At 39.9% G+C, this 13,101-nt stretch overlaps 1 protein-coding gene across 7 annotated transcripts in view; it reads right to left on the reverse strand.

The window, feature by feature from the left end:
* LOC144037636 (solute carrier family 45 member 4-like) overlaps positions 1-13,101 on the reverse strand; it is a 34,655-nt gene that overhangs the window by 2,523 nt on the left and 19,031 nt on the right. For 6 of the 7 annotated variants that reach the window (XM_077549244.1, XM_077549245.1, XM_077549246.1 and 3 more), the window contains 12 exons: positions 8,707-8,895; positions 6,042-6,221; positions 4,619-4,809; positions 4,363-4,549; positions 3,822-4,259; positions 2,986-3,257; positions 2,755-2,916; positions 1,533-1,632; positions 1,374-1,454; positions 1,162-1,292; positions 235-303; positions 14-165 (listed from right to left, as the gene is read on the reverse strand). In XM_077549244.1, the coding sequence (XP_077405370.1) occupies positions 14-165; positions 235-303; positions 1,162-1,292; positions 1,374-1,454; positions 1,533-1,632; positions 2,755-2,916; positions 2,986-3,257; positions 3,822-4,259; positions 4,363-4,549; positions 4,619-4,809; positions 6,042-6,221; positions 8,707-8,895 (2,152 nt within the window). Of the gene's footprint in view, positions 1-13; positions 304-1,161; positions 1,293-1,373; positions 1,455-1,532; positions 1,633-2,754; positions 2,917-2,985; positions 3,258-3,821; positions 4,260-4,362; positions 4,550-4,618; positions 4,810-6,041; positions 6,222-8,706; positions 8,896-13,101 lie in introns of those variants that run through there. The other variant, XM_077549251.1, reaches the window with a different exon arrangement.

A 13,101-nucleotide genomic window follows, 5' to 3' on the forward strand; every position in this document is an offset into this window, starting at 1 on the left:
TATATTTTCTTACCCGCTATGTGAGGGATAAATAACGAGGAAGCAAGCGGTGAGGAATCCCAACAAAGAGCCCCCGGAGGCCACAACTGGAATGACGCGTACGCTCCCGACCGCTTCCACGACGGAACCCAAAGCCGAGGCCACCAGGATTTGGCTGATGTACACCTAATTTAGAAGTGAGCATGTCATAAATGTATTGATATGAATGCAGATGTTGCGTAAAACAAGACCCACTTGGCAGGACAAGATGGCGCAGTCGATGCCAAACCCTCGACGGGAACTACCGGGACTGTGACTGGTGTACTGCGATGAAAATACATTTTCACACATTTATCATTTATTAGCAATCAAGACATGATGATGACTCATGAACGCTATTCGTGTAGAATTTGTGTGTGAATGCTGCAAAATGATTTGAAATGTGACACTTGAAATTGTAATGGTTTGAGAAATGTGAAAGGAGGTTTAAATTGGTCATCAATCAATGTGGAAAATTTGTGAATGTGACAAAATGACCAGGATGTCCTGAATGAGTCGAACAGTTGGAAGTTGAACTGGTTTGAACTTGTTGAGAAATGTGGAACAAAAAAGGGAAAATATGTCTTTAAATGTTACAAACAGTCCCACAGATATCCTGAATGAACTGAACATGTTAGAATGGTTTAAATTGAAAAAAAAAAAAAAATCACGTAAAATGTAAATAAATGTATAATGTCTGCATAATTTTAGAATTTTGTCAGGAAAAATGTAGCATAATTAAACATTTGGGAAAAATGGTGATGAAATAGTTCCCCAAGTTCAAGTTTGAATGGCTTTAACGGGGGTAAATGCCTTTTTATTTTGGGAATGTTTATGTGAAATGGGCCAATAAGAGGAATGTGATAAATATTTCCGTAAATATCATTAAGTGAAGTTTGAGACCCTTTGGAAATATTGAAATGTCTAATTGTGGAAATTTGGGAAATGTTGGTAAGTGGTTCCTAACTTGTCATCAATTTGGTGACTCTTTTGTCAGAATGGAGAATCATTTTTTTTTTCATGCAATGGAAAAACTATTTGACAGTGAAAAATCAAGTATTTTTTTTTAAACAACCACTTTGCTTGTGTACAGGTGCGACGACACCCCTTACATTCTCGTGACATCATCCAAGTTGTTGTTACCTGTTTCATTTCGTGGTACTGTCCCAGCAGGGCATAGGGACAGTAGGAGATACTCATGGAGATGATGCCCATGCTGCTGATCATCACCATGGCAACATACACATTGGGGAATATGGCCATAATAGCAGTTCCTGAGTAAAAAAAAAAAAAAAAAATTTAAAATGATGCCATTGGCTTATCTTACGATGTTCAGATGTTGATGATGTTTGTACCTATAGAGAATCCAAGCGTTCCCAAGATGTAGATGATTTTGATGCTCAAGTCAAAGTTATCCAGATACTTTTGAAGGAGAGCTGGAGGGATGGGAAGGACAAAAAAATGCACACAAAAAATTAAAAAATATAAAATTAAAAATTAAAATCTTCAGTTACCTGAGCATGTAGCGGCGGTCATGGCGTATATGACCAGACCCCAACATCCCATCTGAACACCTTTGTGATAATTTGTCAAATCGGTGGAGTTAACAGGAGCCTGCAAGTAGCACATTTAAAACCACATTCATTAGCCAGTGGGGGCTTCTTCACTCATTTACATTGTGGACATTAGAGGGAGTGTCAAAAGTGTCGAAGACCACAAAAATCACAGTGACAGAAAATGGATGGATGGAACACCACAAAAAAGACACTAATCTATTTTTTCAATGTCAGAGAAGTCATAAATATAAAGTAGCACTTTCTCCCTCAGTCATCGTTATCAGCCTTCTGCATAGCTTGCTAATGAGCTGATGGTATGAATTAGGTGTGTTGGACGACGGAAACATCGGAAACCTGCAGGACTCCGGCCCTCGAGGACCTATATAAACTATATAAATATAAATAAATACAAAAAAGTAATAATAATAATAATAAATGCCTACCTCCATTGAAATTTAATGTAAATTTATTTGTATCTTTATATTAAATTTGATTTGGACTTATTTCAATTCATTACAATTAAAAAAATATGTTGAAAAAAAAATCTAAAATGAATTTAAATTCGAAATTAAATGCATTTATATACTTTAATATTTTACGTGAACTCAAACAAAAAAAAGGTAAAATAACTAATACAGACATAATTAATATATTAAATTCACATTTAAATTTTTTAAAATTCTAAAATTAAATCCAATTGTATATTTTAATATTTTACAAAAACTCAATCCCAATGAAATTACAGTTAATTAATTCCATTAAATAAAACTGAATAAAAATATTAAAACATTTTTGAACCCCACACTCAAACACACAAAAACAGTTGGGTCAAAACAGTAACCCAATTATGGATTAAAAATGGACCGATCCACTTAATGGGTCAATTTGACCCAACTTTCTGGGTTGTTTTACACAAAATGACCCCATTTTTTTTGACCCAAGTAATGGATCTGACCAATTTTTACGAGTTGTTTTACACTAAAAGGCCCATTTCTTGACTCATAGTTGGGTTATTTTTGACCCAACTATTTTGTTTTTAGAGTGCATCTATTAAATACTCGTAAAATGTAAAATTTTCAGAAACAACTGCTGCACTTGATCCTGAAAATGTTATTATAAAATCCTGTCGTCATTCGCCATTGTTGCTAGTGTAGCATGCGTGCTAGTGTGAAGCGCTCACAATGGGATCTCCGTGGTAAATGACTTGTCCCATGAAGTCGGTGAAGAAGACGGCCTCGGCGATGATGGAGAACCAGGTGAGCATGTGGCAGGCGCACAAGCGCAGCAGCTCCGGCGGCATCTTCAGCATGGAGAGCCACAGCAGTCGGACGGTGGTCTCCACCTGTCAAGAGCAACGGGATGCGGTGTCGGTTGTCACGGCGATGGACCGTCGGCGTCCGAGCGGACTCACCTCGCCCTCCTCGCTCTCGGCGTCGCCGTTGGACGAGTTGGTGTTGCCGCTGCGGTGGCGGTCGCGCTTGCGGCTCCGACGCCGTTGTCGCACCTCCACCTCGTACAGGTCGTTCATGCTGCGCGACGGCTTGATGAGTAAGGCGGCGTTGGCTCGCCGGTAGCGGCAGCGGTGGCTGCCCACGCGGCCGTAGTAGGAAAAGGTGCAAGATGGCTGACGGTAGAAGGTGTGGTGGTGGCGTGACAGCCGCATAGGGGCGCCGGTACTGGCAGCTGAAATGAAATGAACATATCGTCGCTGCTATGCGAAAAACATTTATGTCCATTTTTATTTTATTTTTTACATTTTTGGGATGTCTGCATTCAGTTTCATCCCAAAAACATTAAAAAAAATAATAATAAAAAAAGGACAGTGTTTTTCACATAGCCACGACAATATATAGTATATATACACATTAACATGAATATATAATTCAGAATACTTACACACACTACTAGTCAAAAGTTTCAACACGGTTTCTCATTCAATAGCAAGAAAATTTAAAAATGTAACTTAAAACACAGCTATTAATGTCTAAACTCTTGGCAACAAAAGTGAGTACACCCATAGGGGAAAATGTCCAAATTGGGCCCATTAGAATAAATAAATTAAAATACACCCTCCAGTTTTTGCTATTTGCAGCGTGCCACGTATCTTGTCATACATCTGATTAGGAAGTGTGTGGTCCGAATTACCGCAAGGCAAAATATGAATGTACCCTGCTTGCCGCCCATCAGCTTCAAATGCGCTATAGAAAATGGATGGCAGGATGTTAGCATTAGCATTAGCACAAGTACCTTTGATCATTCCGGCCCGATGCGCCCGTCCTTTAGCGCTCAACCCGTTGGCTGCGTTTGCGGCGTCGACGCACGCCAACAGCCGCCCGTTCAGGGTGCGCTGCTCGTTCAGCTGGTTGTTGAGCAACGCCTCCTGGCCCTCGTCGTTCTCCATCTCCTGCATGAACGCCGACAGGCGGCAAATCTTGGCGGGGCTGCCATCCTGCTCTGGGGGGTGGCCGCCGCTCTGGGGGCGCAGCAGATCCGGACTCCCCGCGGTGCTGCTGCGCCGCATGCTACGGTTGGCGTGCAGGATGTGCGCGGTGGCGGGCGGGGAGCCTTGATAGGGCGAGAGGCGGTCGGCGAAGATGGACGGCTCGATGTGGCACAGGAACAAGGCGTCGTGGTCTATGTGGTCCAAGGTGGCGTCCGTCATGGCGAGGACGCTGTCGCTTTTACCTGCGATGAGAGCGAGGGCGGGGTGAGATTTTGGAAGCTTTGTGGGACAGCTGGCAGAAGAAAGAAACAAAACACATCAAAGACATAACAGAGGTCAACTTACTCCTCACAAGCTCCACCTCCAAGTAGCCCATCTCCATGTCCCCGGGATCGGACAGATCGTCCCTGTAGGCGTCGTACAGGTCGAAGCTGTCCATCGTTTCGTCCTCTCCGATCATCTCCAGCCGAGGCGTGAGAAGTCCGGCGCGGCCGTTGGAAGCAGAATGCGGCTGGCTAGGAACCGGACTCTCCTGCGCAAACTCTGCGTTAAGATTTTGCACACGCCAACAAAAAAAAAAGACAAAATACACAAAAAGTACCGGGTCCAGCCGGTCATGTAGAGGGATATAAGGCTGCTCGTCAATGCTGAGCAGATGCAGCACCACAGACACAGAGAAGAGGACGGAGGCGAAGAAGAACAGGATTTGCTCCTGAGACTTGAAGACGGCTCCCAGGAAGGTGTGCGTCCAGTCCAGGCCGCCCAGCGCGTAGCCCACAGCGCCGCCGAGACCTGCGCAAACACAAAACCGGACACATTTTAATGACCAATCCTCAAACTGTTTTCTCGCCTTCAATTGACATCGTAAAAATGCAGTCGAGGGACCGTGCGATGAGTTCTTCAAGCCGCGTCGCCTGCTCAGTGCCAACAGGCCTGCGGGTGGCACACTTCGCGCAACTTGCTCGATCCTGCCAGTCGTATAAAACCTCACAGATTAAGCCATGCGAGTCTAAGTACACACAGGCTTGTAGATTGGAACTGTGACTGGCTCATTAAGTCAGTTATGCTTTCTTTTTATCGCTTACTCATTACTTTGGATAACTTTTCGATTGCCCTCGGCGGCTTCGATGACCTAAGATAACCTTGAGCTGATTGCTGAGGCTGTGTGATGACTTCTCATTGGAAAGTCTGTCGTGCCAGGGCGGATACAAGTGAAAACAGGCTTAACAGCAGATAATGCAGAGAAGCTTCTCATTAAAGAGATACTTTACTAATTTAAGTTAATATTTTGCCTATCATCAATTTGATAACGTCATTTCATGTACAATTAACACCTATCAAAAAGGCATTTTGTCACATGACATCGCATGTCCACCAATCACAGCGCAGCTTGTAAATGTTAGGCAAGCCGTGATTGGTTATTACCTCAGCCCTCAACACGTGATGTCATTTTCAGTCGACTGCAAGTGGCAAAATGCCTTTTTGAAAGGTGTTAATTGTACATGAAATAATGTAATCAAATTCACAAAATATAATATTTTATTATACTGCTGAAAATCGCAAAATTAGTAAAGCATCCCTTTAAAAAAATAATAAAAAAAGAGAAGAAAAATACAAAAAATATAAAAACAAAATTAAAACAAACCTGTGCCTTTAAAAAATAAATAAATCCAGAGTCAAGAGAAGCGATGATGTGATAATGAATGGCTTCAGTTGTCCTGTTTAATTTTATAACAAATGTGCCTTATGATATAAGCTACCGCCTACCGTAGTGTAAAAAAAACAAAAAAAACAAAGCAGTTGGATGACAAAAATCTCAGTCATGTCAGCAATTTTCAAGAAAATTATGTGTGTTTTTTCATTAGACTTGCAAGACTTAATGGCATTACCAAGTATCAATACTTGCTCTTGGAAAATATTCTAATGTAACCACTCTGTAATCTGCCCGGCCAAAAGTGCACGTTTTTTGGTTCTAGTGAATGCTCCAAAGTCTGATTTGCGCAGCGGCCGTTAATTGGCATTACCTGCCGAGGCAGCGTGGATATTCAGCGCCATGTCCTGGTCTTCCGCATCGGCCACGTCCAAAAGGTACGCTCGGATCGGCCCCTCCGTTGCGTCGGCGCAGAAGTCCAACACCACCACTCCCAGCACGGTGAGAACAATTCCGATGGGCTGTTTCCCCGGAACGTCGCCTAGAGACAGTCCTATAACAGCAGACGCGGGACTTAAGAATTTTAAAAATATATAATAAACCCATTCTTTAATGCTCAAAATGATTAACAGTCAGCAAAATAACAACATTTTCCAATTGGGGGGTTCTGGAATGACCCCAAATTGGCTGCTTTGAACCAAAATGGCCGACTGAGTATTGTCGACCCCCAAAATGAATCTTTTCACAAAGATCTGTAAGTTTTCAGGCATGATTGTGACATTGTGCATGACTTCTCTTCTTTGAATGAGTGTGTGTGTGTGTATCTGTGTGTGTGTGCGTGAGAATAAAAACAACGCAGGCTGACATTGCATACCTTTGTCACGCGTTTATAAATGTGCACGCGTTTGTTTGTCAGATCACGCAGACAGTTTGTGCGTGCGTGTTTACAATGGCGTGGCACTACTCACTATCCACCAGACAGGAAGTGCACCGTCATTGGTTGAAAGGGGGAAGCAAACAGGAAGTAGTTTCTTGTGAACTGCTTGCTCCTGTGTTCCCATGTCAACACACACACACACACACACACACACACACACACTTCATCCAGCAGGAGTACGAATGTGAAACGACAATTGAATAGACGGGGGATCACAAACGATTGGTCAGGGTCCTTTGAGGGTCAAATTTCCGAGAAATTTCTGTGTAATCTATTTTATTGATATATTTTTTTCCTAAACGTTTTTTTTTTTTGTTTCAATAAAAAAAAAAATACTGTTAATGTAATGCTGCGTTCAATAAAATCCCATTATTGCAGAAGCGAAATTTAATTAAATAAAACAAATGCACTGTAAATCACATTGTCTACTGAAAAGAATCAAAACAAATGATAACAGCATCCCGACCGGAACTATGTCGAGGACGGTCGATATCTGTGCCCCCGTCGACCAAACTGTCAATCAATTACTGGGACGTGTAAGCATACAACTTTGAAATGACCTCACGGTGATGTAATCACCAGCTCGGAGCCTGCGATGCAGAGTTGTCGACGGGAGGAAAAAAAAAAAAGTGTTATTTTCATCATGGGACAAAAGTGCATGCTTTGTAAGCGCACAGCACGCAAGCGGAGCAAGTACAGTCGTGATATTTGGGAATGAGGGGATGCCAGTACATAAACTGTACTATATTGTTACATATTATACAGTGTAGCTACTAAATCAGTCAATATCACATGCCATTTTTACGTCAGTATGTTTTTAAAGGTTTTGCAGTATACAGGCAAGTCTGTTGTTCCCACAGAGTTGAGAGAATATATGCCTAAAAGGGGGTCATTTCATGTCTACTGCTTGCACATTACACATTAGCATTTTGCTAGTGTACTTCAGTTCAAAGTTATAGATTGGGTGATTATACAATATTGAAATTCTTAATATCTTTCATTGTATTACTCGGATTGTGTTTCTGCTCCTTGCGTGTTAAAGTAGTAGTTCTTTGAAGGTTTTACTGTCAAATCTGTGCTAGTTTCACATTAAAATGTATGTTAGCAAAAAGCTAGCAGACATACAGTATGGTAGAAGATTTTAGTGTTTAAATATACAATGTTGAATTTTTGTCAGTTTTACAGTAAATTTCAACTGTGAGTGACAAACAATATTTTAAGAAGTGTATTTTATTAAGTTTAGTTAAGTTGAATGAGTTTAATAAGTGTGTTTTAAATCTGGCTGTTTTACATTATACTGTATGCTAGCAACAAGCTAGCAGACTTGCAATTATATAGTACAGTAGAATGTTTTAATGTTTTTAATACTCAATGTTTAATTCTTTTATGTGTCAGTTTTACAATAAATTTCAATTGGGAGTGACAAAGACTACTTTAAGAAGTGTATTTTAATAAGTTTAGTTAAGTTTAATAAGTGTGTTTAAATCTGGCTGTTTTACATTATACTGTATGCTAGCAACAAGCTAGCAGACTTGCAATTATATAGTACAGTAGAATGTTTTAATGTTTTTAATACACAATGTTTAATTCTTTTATGTGTCAGTTTTAAAATAAATTTCAATTGGGAGTGACAAAGACTACTTTAAGAAGTGTATTTTAATAAGTTTAGTTAAGTTTAATAAGTGTGTTTAAATCTGGCTGTTTTACATTATACTGTATGCTAGCAACAAGCTAGCAGACTTGCAATTATATAGTACAGTAGAATGTTTTAATGTTTTTAATACACAATGTTTAATTCTTTTATGTGTCAGTTTTAAAATAAATTTCAATTGGGAGTGACAAAGACTACTTTAAGAAGTGTATTTTAAGAAATTTAAGTGTCTTTAATGCTAGCTGTAGAAGAAAAAGGACCATTAAAAAAAAAATCGAAATCTTTCATACGGTCTCTCTTTATCAGATTTTCACCTATTGAGTACAGGCGTTGATTGTACATATTTTCACCAGACACTTTATTGGGTACTCGCCATCCCTGACCCAGAGATCCGGCAAAAATGGCGCACTCTGCAGTGTAGCACGACATGTGGCATTTCCATCCTCTCACCTATGAGCGATCCGTTCAGGAAGAGCGCCACTCCGATCAGCGTCCCGATGCACAAGGCCAGGATGAAAGGCCTCCGGCGGCCCCAGCGCAGGGGACAGCGGTCGCTGGCCGAGCCGATCAGCGGGGTGAATATAAGGCCGAGGACGGGACTGAGGAACCACGTCAAGCTGTTGTACTGCTCTGGAAGACCTGGACGCAGACATGGGAGGAAATCAGCTTGGAAATTGGACTGAAACCAATTTATGGACTGATTATTTCGAGTTGTGTTCATTTACATTGTGCAAAACGGTTAAGGTTAAGCAACCAACAAAGGTGTGTGTGTGCCACGACTTAGCATTTTCAAGTGATTAACTGCCATACAAAAGGCTGAAGATCAATATAAGGAAAGATGCTAATTCCACGTAGGAACGCCTCGAACCCAGAACCTCTGACTGTGAGGCAGATCACTCGTTCCAATCCAATCCAAACGAAAGCAACGCAGGAATGCACGAGACCATCTTCCTCTTCCTGCGCCGGTGTCTACATGTCATGTTTCTCATGGCGACGGCGAGACAGAGAAGTCATAAACAGGGCTAAACCCTGTCGCCGCGGCGACCAGATCTTGGGAACTCCGTCGCCACGGAGACTCCATCATCATCGGCTTCCTGGCTCCCGCGAACACGGCGACGTAACTCACGCGGCGCTTCCTGTTGTGCGCTTTGGAAAACTTTCCCTCGTTCTTTCTTTTGTCTCGCACCCGCTGACACACACAAACGCGCACAGATGCGGCACGTTTCTACAGCACCAATTAACAAGCTACAGCCTTTTAATGTGGTCCGAGTATAAATGAAAGTGTATGTACTGTATGGATTTATTTATTTATTTACTTGTTTACTCCACGAAATAATCTTTTTTTTTTGTCAATCAAATAACTATATATGTATATTGAACATTTTTGTAAATAATGTTTGACAATAATATAACACAGAAATGATTTAATCAAATTATTGGTTGGTTATTTATAATACAAACACTTACAAAACAATTTAAAAATTTGAATAAATTATTTTCTAGTCAAATTAAAATTTCGGCAAGTATATAAAATTTTTTTAGTTATTCATTTAACAAATCTAATAATTCTTTATTTAAATATAATTAATTAAATATCATTTTTTTAATGGGAATTCTTATTTTTTTGTTTTGTTTCAATAAATGTTTTCAAACAATTATGTCTTTTATAGTTAGCTGATACTATAAGTAGCAAAAAATAAATATACGTATATAACATTTATTTATTTGATTAAATAATGAGTTAATTCTAATTAAATCAATTATAACACAATTTAAAGATGAGAATAAATGTCATTATTAAATAAAATACTTTTTTAAAATTAAATGATTGGTTAATTGATTTATTAAAAATAAAATAAACATGCAAACGTACAAATGTACAAAACATATTTGATTATTTTATTAATAAAAAAAAAATTAATGAAATTCTGTCACTTAAAGCCCAAAAATATTATTATGGTTATTATTATATTATTCAATTTCTAATATTATTATAAAGGCTTAATTTTGCTTCATCACTTGCACTGGATTTTTGTGGACTTGTACCAGTGTACTGTCTGTGACCAATGTGTGTACAGCAGATGCAAAACGAGCCCCCCCCCCACACACACACACACACTCACAATATAATAGCATAATAACAATCATAACCCATAGCAAACTATGACGGGCCTCAGTTCCCACACTTGGCTTGTAGGTACAAACGTGCCCACACGCACACAAAAACCAAACAATACTGAGAGAATTTGCAGGAAGCTTTTTTTCACCAGAGAAACAAGAAAAGTGAGAGAACGGGGGAGGGCAGCATGAGAAAGGATCAGGGTCAGCAACCAGGTCATGAGGTGGATAACGCATGAGGAAGAACGGAGAGTTCCTGAGCTGTGATGGATGGTGGGAAACAAAAGCAAGCATCAGCTCTTCCCTCATATAAGTGCTCCTTTGACTATTTCCTCTTTCGTTCTTTTTTGCAACGCTTACCACACCCCCCCCCCAAAAAAGTGTACTTTTTTTTTTTTTGCTCTTTCAGGTTGCTCAAGTGACTTCAAAACGAGAAGGCCAAACAAAGTGGCAGAGCGAGCGGCAACAGTCAAGTGCTTGTTATCAGAAGAGCCTGAATGAGGCTCACTGTATGGCTGCCGTTTCACCACAGGCAATACTTTGGGGCGTGTTTTGTTCTACATACAAAAAAAGTTGGGCTTTTTATTATTATTATTGTTTTTTAGGTACACCGCCACAATGGACTTAAAGTGGGCATAGTAAGAAGGGACATGACTTTTGAAAATGATTACATATTACATATACAAATAATTGTGTCTCTGAAGTGCGTTAGCTGAGTCAGTGCCAGCGTCTAGAGCAGGGGTCTGCAACCTGCGGCTCTGGAGCCACATGTGGCTCTTTAGTCCCTCTCCTGTGCTTCCCTGTGGATCTCTCAAAAAAAAAAATGTAGAAAAAAAAAATCTTGACATGTTTTGATTTTTCAGATAAAATATTCTATAAATAAATTACAGATTTAGATAAAAGAAAATGGAAAAAGAAGTTTTTAAAATTACCTAAAAATGGCCAAAAAGTAACCATAAAATAAGAAGAAGAATAGCAGACAATATCCATAACATATCTTTGGAATTGCCAAAAATGGCAGAGAATTGAATAAAAAGGCTGAAAACGTTCAAAAGTAGGAAGAAAATGTTCAAAAACCATAAAAAAGAAATCCCTAGAATTAACATAAAATGTTCACAAAATTGCCAAAAAATGTCAGTAAATTGATTTATGAAAATGCAGGAAAGAAAATGTTCAAAAGCAACCATAAAAAAGAAGAAATCCTGAAAATTACCATGTGTCCATAAATTTGCCAAAAATGTCAGAAATGTAAAGAATTTTTTCAAGGCAGAAAAAGGTTAAAAAAGTACCTATAAAGCGTCCAAAAAAACAAAAAAAGAAATCCCCCAAAATTACCATAAAATGTTCACAAAATTACCAAAAATTTCAGAAAATTGATTTACGAAAAGGCAAGTCAAAAATGTATGAAAAAATAGCCCAAAAAAAGAATCTACATATGCTGCATATTTTTGTGTCGTGGTGCAGCTCTAAATAAGCCTTGGACCCTTTTTTCCTTTATTACAATCTTCAAATGTTTTGCGGCTCCAGACACAGTTTGGGTGATTTATTTGGGCTAAAAAATGGCTCTTTTTCAAGGAAAGGTTGCTGAACCCTGGTCTAGCGTGACGCTAAAAATACTTGTGGGGGACAAGAGGCTTCCAACAGCAGTGAGTGTCAGGTGTTAAACTTCATACCCACATGTCCTGGCATCCTAGAACACATTTCCAAACAGGTACCGTCACGTCCATGTTGTGCACTCGACTTCCCCTTCTGCTCAATTATGCAACTCCTCAATGATAATCGCCACTAAAAAATACGATCCCTGGACTTAAACGCACACACGCGCGCGCGCTTCTTAAGAGCCGGGTTACGTAAGAGCATTGCAGTCGAGCTCCCCGCAGTGAAGACTTCATCCGTGAGAAGGTCCCAACAACAAATGCTGTTTATTCGCCAGTAACAAGACGCCGCTCAGTCGGCGGTCGCACGACCCGAAGGAGCGCGTGTGATTGACAGCGGGCCGCCTTGGTGATGTTGAACTATCACGCACGGGGAGTTTCCACCATCGCACATCACCGCTAAGGATGTCAATAAAGCCAATTAGAGGTCATCTTATGTAATGGCGGCAAGAGCGCTCGTCGGCATTGGAATCAGATTTATTGGCTAAGTATGTGAGAACGCACGAGGGATTTGTGGCGGTTCGCTAATTTGCTAAACAGCCTCCCATCTTCAACACGGGTGATACATTCGTTCCTAAATGTGTTGATATTATACTGTGGCTCAAATGGACCAAAAAGAACCCAAAGAACATTTGTCAAAAGTAGTTTTTCGGTATGAAACTTGCCAGGTGTATTAACACATTAAATAAAAATGACACATTCATTTCACATCTTTATGACAAGTAAGAGATGTAAACAATGTTGATTAAAAAAAAAACAAAAAAACTTTGGCACTATTTGTTATAAGTTAGGCCTTAGAGAACATTTACATGCTTTGGTGCTTCTGTTTGGATCAGCAAATACAAACTAATGAATTTGACTGGGCACAGCATTGACATCGAAAAACTGAGGTCAGTCCCGATACTACGCTCCCCTCCCTCATGGAAAGTGTTCTTAAATATAAGTGAATGACGCACTCGTGACTACATTTTGATTCATTCAAGTATATTTCCAGGCATCCTTTTAGCCGTCTCGCTATCCTATCTTATGCCAACAAGCGTTGGCGAGACTGAACAGATGCATTTGTATGCTT

The sequence above is a fragment of the Vanacampus margaritifer genome, chromosome 17, assembly GCF_051991255.1.
Source record: "Vanacampus margaritifer isolate UIUO_Vmar chromosome 17, RoL_Vmar_1.0, whole genome shotgun sequence".
Classification (NCBI taxonomy): domain Eukaryota; kingdom Metazoa; phylum Chordata; class Actinopteri; order Syngnathiformes; family Syngnathidae; genus Vanacampus; species Vanacampus margaritifer.